Genomic DNA, 20,263 nt, shown 5'->3' with positions numbered 1-20,263 from the left:
ATGGATAGAACGAGGACGCTCTCTCGAACTCGGGGTTCTGCTTGTAGTCAAGGGGGGAAAGTATGGCCACCACCATCCAGTCTAAGTCTAAGCCCCTCTCCTCCGTTCCCCAAGATACACTTTCAAAAATTCCAATCAAATTCAAGAATCTTATCTACCACTCAAACCATTCTCCTCTCTCTCCCCCACCATCAATTGATTGAAAAAAAAAGGAAAAGAAGAAGAGATAAATGGGAATGCAAACAAACCCAGATGAAAGCAGCAGCTCCCCTAACCCTCTCCTCTTTTTCTTCCTCCCACCACCCACCATGAATAGATTCCTCAATGAAACAACTGCAACCTTTGATTCGACGCCCCTACTGCTTCTTCAGCTGCCCACTATAACAACCACCACCTCTCCCTCTCTCTGTCTCTTCTCTCTCCACAGTGGTGGAATAACATGACTCTACATTTGCTGTGGTCAAGGAATGGTAGTCTTCAGAACAGATTCTTCTTCAAGAACTCCCCGTTCCTTCATTCCAATCCCATCCGAAGAACATTCCATGATTTTAAGAGGAACCCCAAAATCAGATACACCACCTTCACCCCAAAGTTTTGCCCATCTGCTTCCTCATTGTCATCCTTCAAGGAAGACGATCGCCATGTCTCTGCTGCCATGCCTGTGCAGGTAGAGGAATTGCCGAAGATGGCGAAGGCATTCAATGTTTTGTCCGGGGTCACCACGGCCGGCTTCGTCTGCATCTCCATGGCTGCCCTGAGCCTGGCCCTCTTCATGGGGTCAGTGGGGCAGGCCTGTGAGGATGAGGGGACAGATGATGATACTAGGTATTGTAACAAACCTTTTTTTAGAGGGGTTTCTAACTTTAGATTTTGATTGACGTTGTTACGTGAGATCCTCTCTCTCTCTTAATAAAGGAGGGTGTGCAGCATCAAGGAAACTATTGATTTTCTCCTACTCCTTATCCAAACGAAGCATAAAGATAGAGTGAGCTCACCTCTATTCTCAATGCGTGAAACATGTTTAACCTTCTTCATGTATGACCAATATCTTTCACTTTGTCATGTGAAAAATAACCAATATGCATTATTTTGCCTTTCATTATTGAAGTACTTCACTTGCATCAATATTTCTAGAATGACTTGTATATTTTGGTTACTATCCCGTCATATGTTATATTAGACATAACTTAATCTCATACAAGATACATGTTTTGAGAATATTTCTTCTTATATGTTTTTTGTTAAAGGATCAACAATCATATCAGTTGTAGGCAAGTAACTGACTTTGATTTTATTTATTTCAATCATGTCATGAATATAATAATATTTTATCATTATATGTTTACTTTTAGAATTGCTCACTTCACTTTTTATAAGAGATATGACATCTTTGTTATCACAATAAATTTGAACTAGCCCATTAGTTATATCTTGCTTTAAATAATTAATGAAGCAGCTTATCCAAACGACAAATGTGGCAGCAGCATTGCATGCAATATATTATGCCAAGGTTGTTAAATGCGATGAGGCGAAGCGAGGCGTTGAGCCTGCGCTTCGCCTCTGAGGCGTACGCCTCTCACAACTGGAATGGAAGTGAAGCGGTAGGAGGGGAGGCAATAAGAGAAGGACCACCCGCCCAGCTGGTACGGAAGCGAGGGATATGCCGGTCGTCCGGTGGTCGGAGACGACTGAGCAGCAGTTGCAGCACAGCAACTCTGGTGGTCGGTGGTCACAATTGGTCGGAGGTTGATGAGGGGCGCATCACAGCAACGCCTCAGTACCTTGAGCGTGCGTCTCGCCTCTGAGGCGTACGCTTCAGGTACTGAGGCGTACGCCTCTCACAACACTGTATTCTGCTTCCTGAGTATGCTGAGCTATGCAACCTTGTTTCTTACATGACCAAGAAACTACTCATCCTCCAAGGAGAAAAATATATCTAGAAGTGAATTTACTATCATCTCTATTGCATGTAAAGTCAGCACCAGAATATCCACTTAATTCTAAAGCATCATCTTGAAAACATAATTTCAAGTTTATAATCATTTTTAAATATCAAAATATTTTTTTTTACTGCTTGCCAGTGAGGCCAACCAAGATTACTTTGGTAGCGACTAACGAGGCTAACAACAAAGCTGATATCAGGCCATGTGTATAACATAACATACATCAAGCTTCCAACAACTTATGCATAAGGGACATTCAATCTTTCTTGTCCATCACCAAGACTATCATTCTTACTTAATTTGACACCTTTTACCACAAGCGTTCTAATAGGCTTGTAATCACTCATTTTAAATTTCTTGAGTATATGATTTATATATCTTTCTTGACTCGAGCTTAAAAGTTTAGATTTTTTATCTCGAGTAATTTTAATTCTAAGAATATAGGATGCCTCTCCCATGTCTTTCATTTCGAATAAAAAATTTAACCATGACTTGGTTTTGATAATCATATCATTATCGTTTTCAGTCAAAAGAATCTCATCAACATATAGTGAGATAATAACAAATTTGCTCCCCCTTTTTAGACATAAATACAATAGTCAAATTTATTTTTCATAAACCCTAATAATATAATTGCCTTATGAAACTTTAAGTACCACTGACATGGTGATTGCTTCAGTCCGTATAGATTTGTTTTTAACCTATATAATTTATCTTCTTAGCCTTTAATAATATAACCTTTAGGTTGTTCCATGAAAATGGTTTTTTAAGTTCACCATTAAGGAATGCAATTTTAACATCTATTTGATTTAGATCTAAGTCGTAATGAGCTATAATAGCGAGAATTATCTTTATCGAGGTAAACTTTGCAACAGGTGAATATGTATCAACATAGTCTAACCTTTCTTTCTGAGAAAATTCTTTAGTTACCAACATTGCTTTAAATTTATCAATACTACCATCAACCTTAAATTTTTTCTTTAAAATTCATGTACATCTAATGGCTTTCCTTTTCTCAGGTAAATCAGTCAATTCTTAGACTTAGTTTTTCTTAATGGATTTAATTTCTTTGTCCATAACTTTTACTCTGTCTGTTGACTCACGAGATTTTATTACCTCATTATATAATAGATTATCTTTCATGTCATCAAGGACTAAGGCATACCACAGTTCCTCCAACAGGTAGACATAAAGTATGACGAGGGATCTCTAGACCTTTTGTGACCAACCTAAGTTTGATGTGAAGAAGACAGAGAACTAACAGATGGTTCATCATTACATAAACATTCTTGTGTGTCATCAAAGTTATAATATAAATAAAGAGGATCATCTTCATTTATTTCAGAAATAATTTATTCCATGTTTTGATCTTTTAAGAATATAACATTTCTACTTTCGATTAAACACTAATCTGGATGGTAAAATATATAACTTTTGGATCCTAATTTGGGACATCCAATAAAGATACACCTTATAGATCTTGTATCAAGTTTATCTCTTGATAACTCTATAACCTTTATATGAGCTACTGAACCCCATCTACGAAGGTGAGTTAGGTTAGGTTTTCTTCTAGTCCATAATTCATAAGGTGTAGAGACAATAGCCTTACAAAAAATCTTATTTAAAACATATGTCGTTGTATGTATCGCTTCTCCCTAAAATACTTTGGGTATTAAAGCATTAGATAACATGCATTTAACCATGTTAATAAGGGTCCTATTGTATCTTTTAGTCACACCATTTTGTTGAGAAGTGCCTAGAGTCGTAGGTTGAGGTCTGATCCCATTAGCCTTACAATATTTAGAAAATTCATTTGAGGTATATTCTTCTCGATCGAAGCATAAAACTTTAATCTTTCTACCAAGTTAGTTTTCGACTTCTTGATGATATTCTTTAAATTTTTTTAATACTTCATACTTACATGTTATAAGATATACATAGCTATATTTTGAAAAGTCATCAATAAAAGATATAACATATTGCATTCATTTATGAGTTTGAGTCTTAAAGGGACTACAAATGTTAGTGTGAATGATTTTTAATAATTTAGATACTCTGATACTAAGGGGTTTTCTGTAAAATCTTAAAAAGATAACAGCCTTATCTTGAATATTTTCTAGAGTACAAGTCTCTTTTTGGAATTTACTAAAAAAATAAGGGTCATTTTTGTAAAGCAGAGGATACAAGCATCAATTTTAAAAATAATAAGGGACAGAGACATAAATTTATTGTAGCAGGATATAATCGACATTAAAAAGAAAAAATAAGGGCATATATATAAATGAATTGAAAAGGATTTGACTAGAAATTTTAGAAAAGACCAAGGGTAGCAAGGTAATTTTACCTGTTTAACAGTATAAATAGACTGAATGTTTAAGAAACCTGAATCACGATTTTTTTTCTTCTAAAGTTCGATGCTCTTCTGTAAAAAATTTTCATTTCCTTTTGCGATCTTTTTTTTGTGTTCGATCTTCCACCATAGGCAGGCCGATTAGGCCGCCAGAATGTTTTAGCACCACCGACGAGGCGGTGGGTGATGGAGGACAACGAAGTGGCGACAGAAAAAATAAGTATACTTCTTTCCCTTTGTTTTTTTTTCTTTCAGAGACCAGGGATCGCCGGATACCGATGACCCATTATGATTCTCCCTTTTTTTTTATGAACTCTTGACGAAAGAAAAAAAACTTTCCCCTCTATTTTTTTTGTTGAAGCCTGGTGTTTACCACTGGTGACTCATGCTAGCACAAGTGATTTTCCCTTTTTTTAATTATATATATATATAAAATCTGATCCCGGTGACCAAGGTCACCGAAATCCAGCGTCGACGACTGAAGGCAGATGCAGACCCCGATATGGGTCTGCTTCTTAAGAGAAAAATATACACTGAATGTGTTTTTTTTTGTTCCTTTAGGCGACAACAAAACATATTTTTTTTTAAGACTATAGGTTACCAGAAAACCGACAACCTTTTTGTGGTTGGACTCAGACCCCGATTCAGGGTCTGTGTTTTTTTCTTTTTTAATAAATGGTTCCCCAAAAAACTAAAGTGGGGTTTTCTTGGAGGTGGTTTTCCCCAAAATTGCAAACTGAGAAGAAAAAAAATTCTTCCTCTTTTTTTGTTTAGAAAAACTTTTATATTTTTGTTTTTTTTTTTCGTCTGATGGTTAAGCAAAGGTTCACGTCAAAGTTTTGGGGGCAACTTCAGAAAGCTTTGGGAACAAATCTTATGTTTAGTATGATGTTTCACCTACAGATGAATGGATAATCAGAGAGGACTATCCAGATCCTAGAGGATATGCTGTGATCTTGTGCTTTAGAGTGTAAAAGCGATTAGAGTAAGCATCTGAAGCTAGCCGAGTTTGTCTATAATAACAGTTATTACTCGAGTATCAGCATGGCTCCTTGTGAGGCATTATATGGGAGACCGTGTAGGTCCCCAGTTTGTTGGAGCATGGTTGGTGATGGAGCGATCAAATCACCAATAGTTTTGCAGCATTACATGGATCAAGTGTAGCTGATTCCTAAGAGACTTTTGACCATTCAGAGCTGTCAGAAGAGCTACATAGATCCGAAGCGCAAAGGAGTTACATTCGATGTGGGAGACCATGTGTTCGTTAGAGTATCGCCAACAAAGAGCGTGTTTCAGTTCGACAAGAAAGAAAAGTTGAGTCTGAGGTATGTAGGACATTTCCTCATCCTCGAGAGGATCATAGGCGTAATGTATAGACTAACACTTCCTCTTCAGTTCTCGAACATCCATGATGTTTTTCACATGTCAATGTTGAGAAGGTATGTGCCAGACCCTACAATATCATTCATTACGATAAGGTAGAGGTAAAGAAGGATCTCATATTCAAGGAACACCTAATTGAGATAGCAGATCGATGAGAGCAGGTGCTGCGGCATAAGACAATTCTGTTAGTGAAGGTTCGATTACAACACCATGAGCTTGAAGAGTGTACATAAGAGCCCGAGGTGGAGATGAAATTGAAATATCCATAATTATTCGGTATGTAACCTTAACCAAATTTCGAGGTTAAATTTTTTTAAGGAGGGTTGGATGTAATACCCACAAATTTTTGAAAAATTTTCTTGAATTTTCGTATTTTCTTTATTGAATGATAAATAAAAAAAATTTGTATCTCAAAAAATTATAGAAAATTTGGGGTGTTACAACTTGATATCAAAGCAGAGGAAAAGTGTGGCTTAAATCCTATTCAGACGACCACTATCGCTGTGAGTATGTTCTAATTTTATATTTATTTTATGCTTGATATGAAAAATGTGTTCTAAATTGCTTATTTTGAATGAGTTGTGCTAAAATCAAAATATAGATGCCTAGTAGGGTCATCAGAACACAAATTCTATTTATGCAAAACTCAGAAGTAATTTGAATTAAATTTTATTGTAGATGTCAGCTGAACAGGATTTGAGCCACACTTTTCCTCTGCTATGATACTATGTTATAACACCCAAAATTTTGTATCCCGAAAATCATGATTTTTTTTAAATGCTCTATAAAATATTTTTATAAAATTGCAACAAAAAAAATCAAATGGGACAAAAACTTGGCACATTACTTCTCATTTATATTCATAACCATACACACATTTAAATAAGAAATCAAACATTCATAAATTGAATTAAAAGTATATACATGTCCAGATTAAATATATATGTCCAGATTAAATATACATGTCCATTTAACAAATTAAATTATCAGAGTCATTGAGCAACTAAAATTGCTTTCAATCCAAAACGTTCAAAGATTGGGAAAGGCATGGCTCGGTCCCCGTCGCAACCTCCCGTCATTGCATATGAGATTACTCACTTTTTGAAAAATATCAAAATCCATAGGGTCAGACAACACTTGTTTTAGTAGGTTAGAACTATACAGAACATGTAAATTAGAATAAGTAAACATAAATTAATTAAAATTTTCATGCGCTTAACAAAAGTAAATACAACGAATTTAAGTATGCATTTCTAATATCTCATATAAGCATACATTTACGAAACTAATCTTAATCCATCATTCATTAAAGCATAAATAATTTAAATTGCATGAACAACTAAAAATGTATGCACATACCATTGCAGAAACCGATCATATGCATAAGCCAATTCTTATCTTTAATTAACTTTTATTTCTTAGATGATGCATGCCATGCCTATCTAATGCACATTCATTTAGGTTTCACTTCTTAGCCTTATGGGTACAAACACAAGCTTATACCTGGATTAGGGCCATGGTGTAGGCAGTATTTTCAAACATTGGTGCCTTTGGCGTGGCCGAACACCTTTCTTTAGTACCGGATGAGGGATAACAAGAGCGAGAGAAGCTCTCAACACCACCATCCCGATGCATCAAACTTCCACTTATTAGTTTCTTTCATCTACGTCACAGTCTAGTGCAGAGGCTTTTTCCTATCTTCATGGTTGGGGAGGAGAAACCTTCCGTGCTCAAAACTTGTTCTCATAAAGCCATAAGTACCACTTTCCCTCTTCTTATAAGCCCTTGCTTTAGTGTTACATGTTTTACTTCTTAATTTAAGTCATTTACATGCAACATCGTATACGAACCCATAAAAGATGATTCAGCCACTGAGGGACCAATGGATGCACATTTAAAATATTACATTCGAATTCATACTCATGCTTCATTCTTGTCAATCATATGCGCATATGAAAAAAAAATGATGGAATTCTTAAACATTGCATGCATCCATTCATTTACATCAACATCATCATTAAGGTAGACATACAAATAAATTACAATAGGTATAATCTTTTTTAACATTGTAGTTAATTCACAAATGGACATCTTAGTCCCTTAATTAGCGAAGGGCCATATTGGCCGACTTATTCCTTCGCTTAACATTCAATTCATGCCCAATAGTTGGGCATATGATTCCCTGTAGAAAATTCACTTTTAACAGTGCATATACAGGGTGACAGCCATTCGTAAAAGCACGCATATTAACACATAATTTATGCAAGCATTCATTAGTTGGTTCCTAAATTGGTTCCATCTTACAAAAAACTTAACTATGTTCGACTATTATAGAGGTTACAATTTTTTTTAATTCGATAGTCAGAGCTGATTTTTTCATAATTTGTAGGAATTTTTTTCAGCTTTTTGATGCTGCAATTCGTTTGTAAAGATTTATCCGTATGAGGGAGTTACAAACGTTTTAGTGTATACCTATACATTTCTGTTCCGACTGTCACAGAATAGTGCTCATTTCATGAAAAAAGCTCAAAATTTTACAATAGTTGTAAAATTTTGTTAGCTTTTTAACGAAAAAAACTTTTCATAAAACTCTTCTAGACGAAAGAGATAGGAGTAATTTACTGGTCAGGTGTCATGCCAAAAATACATGATTCCAGAAAATATGCATTCGGGTGGGCCAAAATAGGCCACCTGAATTCATACTTTCATTTTTTTCATACTAATACATCTCATAAATTTATAAAAACCACATAAATATTAATTCTAACTACTCTACCATGGACAAGTCATGTTTTCACAGTTGTTAGGCTAGAAAATAGACCCATCTCCCATAAGCCTATTTCCTCAAAAATAGATTCAATATATTTTATAATTAAGCACGTAAAACACATAATTTTTCTATGAAATAAAATAAAAAAATTATGCTATGATTCCAGAGTATTCACATGAACATACTCTACAATATTGCATAAAAACAATTAAATATATCATGTTTTTTGCTAAAATTATCAAATTTTTAATGAGAAAATCAATAACATAAAACACATATTTTTCTATGAAAGACATAATGAAAATTATGCAATTTTTTACAGTACATTCATGTGAACCTAATATACTATTTCTAATTAAAATTTGCAAGAAAATAAAGAAGTAATACATGAATTTTCTAAAATTTATGAATTTTATTTCTAAGAAACCGAATTTTAGAGGGGTTTTCTTTCGAAAACCCCTTTATTCCTTATATTTTGACAACTTTAAGCCAAACCCATGCGTAGGGGGCATGGTTTGGGGTATGTCCTTATAAAAAATTGAAGGAATTCGTCCTTACAAATTTTGATTTACATGTAGAGCATAGGACCCTCTACCGTTTTGGCAAAATTCGCTCCAACGTACACAAAAATAGGTTCCAAGCACGAATGGAGCATCCAATGCATGCAACGACCTCTCCATGATCTCCTCCCGCTCCTCACACGTACTTAAGTGTGCTCCTTATTGGGCCAAGGAGGAGCACACATATGGAAGAAAAGGAGAAGAAGATAAAATACAAGGGAGCAAGGAAAAACAAGGGTAAAAAAAAAGCAAACACAGAAGATGCAAATAGGGCGGGGGGGGGGGGGGGGGGGGAGCGTGAGCCCCTCCTCTATTCTTATAGGGTTTAGGGAAGGGTCAAGGACTGGAGTAAATCCCAACCCTTGATCTGCTAGTTTCCAAATCCCAATTTTTTTTTCTAATCTTTTTTTTTTCTTACCTTGGTCTAGCCATTCCCCACCTAGAATTCTCTAGGAGGGGATGCTCCTCTCTAAGAGAGGCTAATATGAAATAAGGCAAGTTTTGACTTTTCAAAACTTGTTTTGGAATTAGGCAAATTTTGATTAAAACTTGATTTTATAGTTTCTTATATATATATATATTTTTTGATTTTAAACTTTAAATTGGATGGGATGGCCCACCTATGGACTACTACTAAATTATAAAATTTAGTTTAGTTATAAATTCTATTTTACTAAATTAATTCCTAATTAATTCACATAAAATTCAAATAAAATTCTTTAAAAATTCCAAATATAAAATTAAATGAAATGGCATTAAATAAAATTTGAATTAGACTTTATTTCAATTACATGTCACCTATTAAAATTTAAAAATCTATATATTTTGATTGTTTATTTTAAATATTCTTTCTGAGGTTAATTCAAATTCTTCAAAAATAAATTTTGAAGAATTGAAACTCAATAGGGTCGATGAGACCCTTGGGCATATAGGGGTGTTTTCTTGTATTTAGAAAAAATTTCAAAGTCCTACATACCCTATATCAAAATGCTTAGCTAAATTCAATTTTTTTGATTTATCATTCAATAAGAAAATTACAAAAATTCAAGAAAATTCATCAAAAAATTATGGGTATTGCATCCACCCTCCTTTAAAAAAGCTTTGTCCTCAAAATTTGGTTAAGGTTACGTACCGAATAGGTGTGGATGTTTTGATCTCATCTTAACCTCAGGCTCTAATGTACACTCTTCGAGTCCACGTTGCTGCTATCAAACCTTCACTAACAGAATCGTTTTATGTCGCAATACCTATTCTCGCCGATCTACTATCTTAATCGGGCATTCCTCGAATGTGAGATTTTTATGTACCACTACCTCATTATACTGAATGATATGCGTAGGGTCCGGCACATACCTTTTCAATATCGATACACAGAAAACATTATGGATGTTCATGAACTGAAGAGGAAGTGCTAGTCTATATGCTGTGCCTCCGATCTTCTCTAGGATGAGGAAAAGTCCTACATACCTTGGACTCAACTTTCTTTTCTTGCCGAACTGAAACATGCTCTTTGTTGGTGATACTCTGACGAACACATGGTCTCCCATATTGAATGCGACTTCCCTGCACTTCGGATCTCCGTTGCTCTTCTAATGGTTCTCAGTAGTCAAAAGTCTCTTACGAATAAACTACACTTGATCCGTGTAATGTTGTAAAACTATTGGTATTTCGATCGCTCGATCACCAACCTCGCTCTAACAAACTGAGGACCTACAGGGTCACTTGTACAATGACTCATAAGGAGCCATGCTGATACCCGAGTGATAACTGCTATTGTAGGTAAACTTGGCCAGCTTCAGATGCTTACTCTAATCACCTTTCCACTCTAAAGCACACGATCATAACATATACTCTAGGGTCTGGATAGTCCTCTCCGATTGTCCATCTGTCTGTGGGTAAAACACCATACTGAACTTAAGCTTTGTTCCCAAAGCTTTCTGAAGTTGCCCTCAAAACTTCAATGTGAACCTCACACTACAACAAACCAGTGGATTAGCGACGACCTAAATTCGTCGCTAATCTGCGGCTAATCCGTCACTAACCAGATTAGCAACGGCTTAGCGTCGAAGTAGCGACAGATATCTTCCATCATGATTTTTTCGATGCTAATATGCGACGACATATATCCGTCGCCCATTTCGTCGCTACGTAGCGACATACTATATCAGTCGCCAGTTTCGTCGCTAAGTTGCGACTGAATAACGAATGACAACTTTCATCGCAAGGCCGTCGTTACTAAACGATGACTTCGGTTTGGCGACAAATTTACTGCCGTCGCTAATCCGTCGCTAACTTTAACGGTAATAATAAATAGCGACAGATATATCCATCGCTAATCCGTCGCAAACAAGGAAAAAAATTTAAAAAAATATTTGAAAATTAAATATCGAGAAAAAAATTCTCGTGCTACAATTTATATTTCCTATACAATTTATATTTTCTGTGAATAAAAAATAAAGTACACATAAAAATACATATAAAAGGAAACTAAAACAATTAATTGTTCCACTTTAAAATTTACAAGTTTTAATTATTTACAATTCAATATTTACATTTTCGAAACAAAAAGAAAGTAGAACAAATTCAACACATTAATCTAATCATCGCCAAGATTTTGTGCATCTTCGTGTTCATTGCCTTGATCTGTCCATTCAGCTCCACTACGCTGATTATCGCCAGCAACCTACACAAGAAAAGAAAGGTCAGTATTGATAAACAAAATATATTGAAATAAATTATACACTATATGTGATTCTATCATGAATGATATGTGTTCTAAGGCAGTAAAAAAACTCTATATGTGATTATATCATGTTCATATGTGTTCTAAGGCAGTCAGAAAAACTCTATATGTGATTCTACCATGCTCATATGTGCTCTAAGGCAGGCAAAAAGCTGCATATGTGATTCTATCATGCTCATATGTGTTCTAAGGCAGTCAAAAAACTGAATATGTGATTATAGCATGCTCATATGTGTTCTAAGGCAGTAAAAAAAACTTTATATGTGATTCTATCATGCTCATATGTGCTCTAAAGCAGGCAAAAAACTTTATATGTGATTTTATCATGCTCATATGTGTTCTAAAGCAGGCAAAAAACTGTATATGTGATTATATCATGCTCATATGTGTTCTAAAGCAGTAAAAAAAACTCTATATGTGATTCTACCATGCTCATATGTGCTCTAAGGCAAAAAAAAAGCTGTATATGTGATTCTATCATGCTCATATGTGTTCTAAGGCAGTCAAAAAATTGAATATGTGATTATAACATGCTCATATATGTTCTAAGGCAGTCAAAAAAACTTTATATGTGATTCTATCATGCTCATATGTGCTCTAAGGCAGACAAAAAACTTTATATGTAATTTTATCATGCTCATATGTGTTCTAAGGCAGTAAAAATACTCTATATGTGATTATATCATGCTCATATGTGTTCTAAGGCAGTCAGAAAAACTCTATATGTGATTCTACCATGCTCATATGTGCTCTAAGGCAGGAAAAAGCTGTATATGTGATTCTGTCATGCTCATATGTGTTCTAAGGCAGTCAAAAAACTGAATATGTGATTATATCATGCTCATATGTGTTCTAAGGCAGTAAAAAAAACTGTATATGTGATTCTATCATGCTCATATGTGTTCTAAGACAGACAAAAAACTGTATATGTGATTATATCATGCTCATATGTGTTCTAAAACAGTAAAAAAAACTCTATATGTGATTCTACCATGCTCATATGTGCTCTAAGGCAGTAAAAAGCTGTATATGTGATTCTACCATGCTCGTGATGTATATATGTTCAAAGGCAGTAAAAATATTATACTAAAATAAATTATATTCAATGCACCTAAGTTAAGGCAATCAAAGTTATATGAAATCTAACGACATGCAATATATCACATGAAACTTTCATACCTGAGAGGCACCTGCAATCGAAGTTTCCCTGTTCAGCAAAAAACTGTTGAACTCAGCTCGGAGAACGTCGACGATGGTTTCATGGAAGTAGTCACGTATTGTGTCCTTAACGATTTGGCGTACATCATCACCAGAAAAAATAGGATGCTTGGAGCTTATATCGACGGAAAAAGTCTGTGAGCCGTGACTGGAGGAAGCAAAGACAGGTGAGGTGTTCATATTACTCCCAAACCCGAACACACGACCCTTTTTGGGTTCACCTGCTGCAGTCACCCATGCTACAGGATCAAATGATGGATGCTGAGTAGAGTCATCGCCATATCGCTCTACCATATGTTGCTCATATGCCTCCTACAAAATAATGTTTATAGTATGCATTAATAATTAAGAATTACAATGTTTATCATAACTTGTATATTACAATGATTATTAATAGAATAAATACATACCGTTGTCGTTCTCGCCTTCTCTGATACTAAGTCTCCTGTGGTCTTCCATTTATGTGTTTCAACAAACACATCCTTATATAGTACAATGCCTCCTTTTTCTGCTTCTTGCGAAGTTAAATGATAAAAGATTTAGTTAACAAGTTTGCAACAATACTTATAAAATTGATAATATATATATTGATGAGTTACCATTTTCTTCAGGTGGCTCCCAAAAGTCTTAGATCCACCTGTGTGTAGATGGGCTTCGGGCATTTTCGCTCGATTTTGTGCAGCATTCGCAGAGCAATTTCGAAATGCATCCCCCGCCCACTTGTTGCACATTCCCTCCCAATAATCTCTCCTGATAGTAATAGAGCCATGGCCCTTCCACTGTAGTGGATCATCTATTCCGCCAGATGCTTTTTTTGCTGCAGTCTTCATATTGTGCAGCATGTCTGCAAATCGATTGACAGCCACCCTCTGCCACACCTTTCTTGCATCATGTTCCTCCACCGTAGTCGCGAAGCGATTCGAAGCCTATATATATTTTTAGAAAGTTAGTAGACATGACTATAAAAAAAAATTAAATATGAAACATATTAACTATGACAAACAACTGCCTATCACCTCTTTTGGATACTCTTTCCATTGAGCGACCAGTCCTGATAGATGTTGAAGAAGTGAATTCCTAATCTCGCATACTACTTTTTGTGGCTCAAACCTCGTGCTGCACATGAATTGGTACACAATAAATATCAATATAAAATATTTATAAGATATGCAATAAGTGAAAATGAAATACTTATGGTCGATTATCGATATACACTATTCGAATGAGTCTTCTTGTGCCAGATTGAGAAGACTTTGCATTCTGTGTTGGCTCCTGACTTGTATGATCAACTGGTGTAGGTGGGTCATGTACAAGCAAAACATCATCTGTAATAAAATACGTTAGAAATTCTTAAAATACATATTTCAACTAACCAAGCATCCAATTAGTTAAATGATATACCTATCACAGGAGCCCGTGAAGATGAAGGCTGGGCCTGGCTACTACTGGATGAACGACCACTGTAAGCTCCACGAACCATATTCTAACAAATAAAAAATGTCATACAATACATTCAAATAATTCGCATCAAGTATTATAATATATTCAAATAATTCAAATCATTGGAATACTTGCAAATCATTCACATCATTGCAATACATTCAAATTATTCACATCAAGTATTGCAATACATTCAAATCATTAGCATCAAGTATTACAATATATTCAAATAATTCAAATCATTCACATCAAGTATTGCAATACATTCAAATTATTCGCATCAAGTATTACGATACATTCAAATAATTCAAATCATTCACATCAAGTATTGCAATACATTCAAATCATTCGCATCAAGTATTACTATATATTCAAATAATTCAAATCATTCACATCAAGTATTGCAATACAACCCATTCATTCGCATCAAGTATTACAATACATTCAAATAATTCAAATAATTCACATCGAGTATTGCAATACATTCAAATAGAGGTTTGTATTACAAGATTTTGCTCACTAGCTTGAGAATTTTTCCTTATCACTTATTTGACTTTCATATTCTTCTTCTTCTTCTTCATCTTCTTCATTGTTTTCCCATCCACTTGGTATATCATTTGGATCACATTCTTCTATGAATGTTTCATCGACCAATGGAGATATGACATGCATATCATGCACAACATCGTGACCATAAGAGAAGTCATAGATATCATCTGATTGATAGTAATCACTGTCTTCAGCTAACTTGTCTTCCTGTAACTGATCATACTCAGGGTATAGTTTGGACTTCACCTTGCAAACTGCCCACCATTCATTTCTATCTGACTTTTTTATACTCGGATATGAAGTATAATAAACCTGTTGAGCTTGCGATGCTAATATGAATGATTCATATGTTCGAAACCTTGATTTATGATTCACCCCCACAATGCTTGAGGATTTGTCGAGTCTTGTTGCAGTTGGATCAAACCAATAACACTTGAATAAAGTTACCCTATTATTTATGCCACTTGTTTTTGATCTCGTGCTACCATTGCCTCTTGTCTTTGGCTTGAACCGAGGATGCCCACATAACGGGCATGATATGTTGTTTTCCTGATCCTTGAAATACAACATGCAGTGATTTGGACAAGCATCAATCTTTTTATACCCCATACCTAGAGCGTTGACCATAACTTTCGCACGATAGAAATTTTGTGACAATTTCTCATCTTTGGGCAACATACTCTTCACAATCATGCACAAATGATCAAAACATTATTGACTCAAATTATACTCGGACTTCAAATTCATTAGTTGAAAACTGCAGACAAGATAGTGTGACTTTAACAACCGTTCCAAAGTGGCTCATCAGCATTTCTAAGTAAATTATAAAATCTACTAGCTGCATCATTTGGTGATTCTTCATCTACTGCAGTTCTTACATCACTAAGACTCATAGCAGAACCCAGTTCTGTTCCTGCGGCATCAAATATCAAATCCATATATGGATTATCATGCACCACATTCACTCGTGCTTCAAAATTGTTTCTAAATTATTCTCCATGAAACGTCCAATTCTGATAATCACTCACAAAACTCTTCCTGTATAGGTGATGTCTATCGCCATGAGGTTCTACAAATCAATTATTCTTACAAATCTTACAGGGACACCTAATCTAACCTGTGGGATTCACTGTACTGACACTTGCCGTTACAAATTCAATAAAACTTTCAACACCATCCATATATTCATGCGATAACTCATTGTCAACTATTCTACGGTACATCCATTCACGGTTTGCAGTCATTTTGTCGTATGATGTTATGAATAGTATCATAACCAGTTAAAAGAGAACCATCAGAATGCTATGATGAAGAAAATATCAAATTTATCATGCAATATATGATGTCATACAATTACAAGAATTATGATGCATGCATTGATAACTTAATATTTTCATGTGCAAACTATTCATGACACGATACATTCATTTGAAGCATGCTTTCATTATACAATTTAACATGAAAGTCATAATCAAATTGAAAGTAACTACATGCAAGCATGGATACAATCACATCAAACATTATAATTCATCGAAATCATTCATATCAAACAAATGTCAAACATGTACCTGCAACAAACACACTTCAATATCCCGCTAACTACTACCATGCCTAGCATGGAATCCGTACTTCAAAAATAAGAACACTTCTATTCTCATACATTAAAATCATGCTCAGCATGATCTCCAAACTCCAACAAAGCAGTCCTAGATATCAACAACTAAGTGAGTGAGTGAACAGTAAAGTGTTACATCCAATAAATTAAATAACATGTGATGCACTTAAATTACTTACTCACCATGGCTATTTACCCAATTTGCATTGTTTTTGTCACTTACTTACCACGGGTGGTGGGACACAAGCGGGTTTCGTTGAGAAATCTGCAAGAGACACTGTGTTAAAATGAAGTCACCACCTGCCGAAAAAAAAAAAAACGAGGCAAGGTCGCCCTCCTGCCAAAAAAGCAGGGGTTGGGGGGCAACCCCCTACTCGAATAAAAAAACGGCAGGAGGGCATCCCCCTACCGAATAAAAAAATAAGGCATCAGAGCGACCCCTACCGAAAAAAACAAATGAGGCAGGGGTCTCCCCCCTGCCGAAAAAAAGAGACACGAGGACGACCCTTAGCTCGAATAAAAAAATGAGGTAGGGGGGCGACCCTTGCCGAAAAAAAAAATGAGGCACGGGGGCGACCCTATGCCCGAATAAAAATACGAGGCAGGGGGCGACCCCCTGCCGAAAAAAAAAAATGAGGCAGAGGGTCGCCCCCCTGCTGAAAAAAAAGTGGCAGGAGGGCGACCCCCTGCCGTAAAAGCAGGGGGCGATCGCCTGCCCGAATAAAACAATGAGGCAGAGGGTCCACACCCCTTGCTGAGAAAAACAAAACGCGGCAGGGGTCGCCCCCTTGACATTAAAAAACAAACGAGGCAGGAGGGTCGACCCCCTGCCGGAAAAAACCAAATACAGCTGGGGGCGACCCTCTGTAGGAAAAAATAAAATGAACACGGCAGGGGGCGACCCTTCTGCCGAAAAAAATAAAATGAACGCAGCAGGGGGCGACCCCTTGTCGAAAAAAATAGAACGCGATAGGGGGCGACCTCCCTGCCGGAAAAAAATAGAAGGAGCAGGTGGGGTGCGATGGGCGACCCCCTTGCCGGAAATAAAATAGAAGGGGCAGGCGGGGGGCGACCCCCCTGCTGAAAAAAAAAAAAAAATTTACCTGCACCGGGCGACAGAACGGGGGGGGGGGGGGGGGTGACGGGCGGCGGGCCGGGAGAGTGTGTTGATCGGCGGGGCGACGAGCCGGGCGAAATGAGGGGCGACGAGCCGGGGAGTGCGCCGGGCGGCGGAGGAAGGCGTCGGGCCGGGCAGAACGAGGGGCGACGAGACGATGGGCCGGGGAGTGCGCCGGGCGACGGAGGAAGGCGTCAGGCGGCAGGGCACCGGGCCGGGCGGCGGAAGAAGGCATCGAGCGACAGAGGGCAGCGTTGGGAAGGCGGGAGAGAGGAAACAGGAAAAGAGGGAAAAGGGCTTTAGTTAGGGATTTACGCAAAAATTAGCGACGACTTCGGCGACAAAATTATTCCGTCGCCAAGCCATCGTAAATTTACAAGAGGCATTAGCGACGGAATCTTGCCGTCGCTAACGTCGTCGCTAGGTAGCGATAGAAATCTTTCGTCGCCAAATCCGTCGCTAATTGTCGCGTGTCTTGCGACAAAAACGTGCCGTCGCTACTCCGTCGTTACGTATCGACAGATTTAGCGACAGGAGGTTTTCGGTTGCTACATCCGTTAACATTACAAATCTTAGCGACGAATTAAATTCTCTCGCTAATCCGACACAAAGTTGCAACGGAAAAAAGCCGTCGCTACGTCGCATTTTTCTTATAGTGTCAGATCTTTGTCTAAAATGATCGAAACAGGTACCCCATGTAACCTGACGATCTCATCAACATAGAAATCTGCGAGACTCTCCAGTGTCTGATTCACCCTAATCGGTAAGAAGTGTGCCGACTTCGTAAGGCGATCAATGATGACCTAAATGGTGTTATACTGATGGCGTGTCCTGGACAAACCTACCACGAAATCCATGGTAATGTTCTCTATCGCTGATGATGCTCTATCATCAAGGTAAAACATGTTAGAAATTCACTGCCCAGTTTTAAAATGAGTACGTGGGGCCACCAAGGAGATTGATCACATTCAATGGAGTGTGGTCAGATCTAGACCTTGATGTAGGTCAGGCTGGTTTTGCGAAACCAGATCTAGGCTTGATCCAGGTGGGAAATTTCTGATCTAGACCTATCTGGTTTTTATTAGTTGGAATTTTTTACCTTTTCCAGGATATGCCTAGTTCCTACACTGAACTTAAGCTGTTTTGATGAGGGCTCATTTCTCTGTTTCATGCATTTTGCAAGTCCTTTCTGTAGACTGTCTCAATTCCTTGAGTCTTTGTTGATGTTTTCTTTCCAAATAATAATGATCTGGTGGTAGCTCCTCGGTCATATAAATTGATCATGATTACTTTGTTGCTAAGCTTCGAAGTGCGTTTCAGATGTCGAGAATTTTCTTTACCTGCGTGGTCATTCTTGGAATTCAATTTTTGCCTGGTTAAGAGGCACCTAATTTGGTGTTTTGATGGGCAGTTTCTTGATAATACACATACAAGAATATGCCGAGGCTAGAGTTTCTTTCCCAATGTTTATTTGAATACATACACACACACACACAAATGGACACTAGAATTTCTTTTTTGATGCTTATTTAACGTCTCTAAGAGGCAATGTACATCAACAGTTTCTTTTCTTTTCTTTTTTCTGCGACACCACTTTGTGTTCCTGTACAATCCATATATTTTGTCAACATCCACCAAGAAAGTTAGGCAACCGACTAAGCATGTCTGCTAGGTCAGAATTGGCTGTACTTTTATTAAATGATGCGAGACCACCACCAACGGGGGCCATTTGGTTTGGCATTCAGAACATACATAGGCTACATAGCTTGGTGTGTATCACGGCTGGCTTTTCGTGTTCGCATGCTTGACATGTGTTTTATCCTCCACAGAAGTCAATGTACTCTTTACCTCCTTCCAACCCTGGGCCGGTTAGTCTTCTTGCTGGAGGTTGTAGTTCAGCTTATGGTGGCAATTATGGATACCAGGCAAGTGCAACATATCATTTGCATGCGTGTGATCCAGGTTTAACTCTAGGACCTGATAGATTTTGCAGAGGATTGTGTTGCCATAGGCAGTTAATGTATTTCCTTCTTTTAGATTAGCAAATTGATGGAGCTCTTACAATTTGTGTACATTGTATGACATCTTCTGTAGTCCTCTATTTGAAGTTATAATTTTCAAAACACATGCTCATGCATTTCATTTTTTTATTTTTGTTAGCGTGATGATGTTGATGATAATGATCGTGTTGACTGGTTCTTAGCATGTTTTACTCGGCATACAACTGGGGACTTCAGTTTTGAGTGTATCATCTTGGTCCTTTCATGAGTTCCAATGCTTTCGTTGTCATTCTTGTATAAATTTGCTTGCCACTGGTCTGGTTTTGATCTGGTCAAAAAGCTATTTGACCTATATGTTTGCTGCCGAATTTGCTTTGTCCAGCTCGTCCCTAGCCCCTTGGCAAAATAACTGGCCATCTAAAATGGGATGCTTTCTTCTCACCTTTGGTAGTATATATATTTGTCCATTCAACTAAAGCTAAATGTGAAAGAAAGTAAAATGAAAAAGAATGAAGAAAGAATTAAATTTGTTGAAAGAAATAAATTCATTACTATCTAAAGTGCCCACTTGTAGA

General features: G+C 36.9%; 1 protein-coding gene across 1 annotated transcript; it reads left to right on the top strand.

Moving 5' to 3' along the window:
- The first annotated feature begins 270 nt into the window (after positions 1–270).
- Positions 271–19,811, top strand: LOC149843067 (uncharacterized). The gene is made up of 2 exons (XM_090001684.1): positions 271–825; positions 19,518–19,811. The coding sequence occupies exons 1-2, from the start codon at positions 440–442 to the stop codon at positions 19,654–19,656; spliced, it is 525 nt and encodes a 174-aa protein (XP_089857810.1). The 5' UTR covers positions 271–439; the 3' UTR covers positions 19,657–19,811.
- Positions 19,812–20,263: the final 452 nt, after the last annotated feature.

Source organism: Nuphar pumila, chromosome 3, assembly GCF_984573655.1.
Source record: "Nuphar pumila chromosome 3, dmNupPumi1.hap1.1, whole genome shotgun sequence".
Classification (NCBI taxonomy): Eukaryota; Viridiplantae; Streptophyta; class Magnoliopsida; order Nymphaeales; family Nymphaeaceae; genus Nuphar; species Nuphar pumila.
This window is presented reverse-complemented; position numbering and strand designations above follow the sequence as displayed.

Coding starts and splice junctions, on each gene's coding strand:
- LOC149843067 (XM_090001684.1), top strand. CDS start 440: ATGACTCTACATTTGCTGTGGTCAAGGAATGGTAGTCTTCAGAACAGA. Junction 826..19,517: donor GGGACAGATGATGATACTAG/GTATTGTAACAA, acceptor TATCCTCCACAG/AAGTCAATGTACTCTTTACC.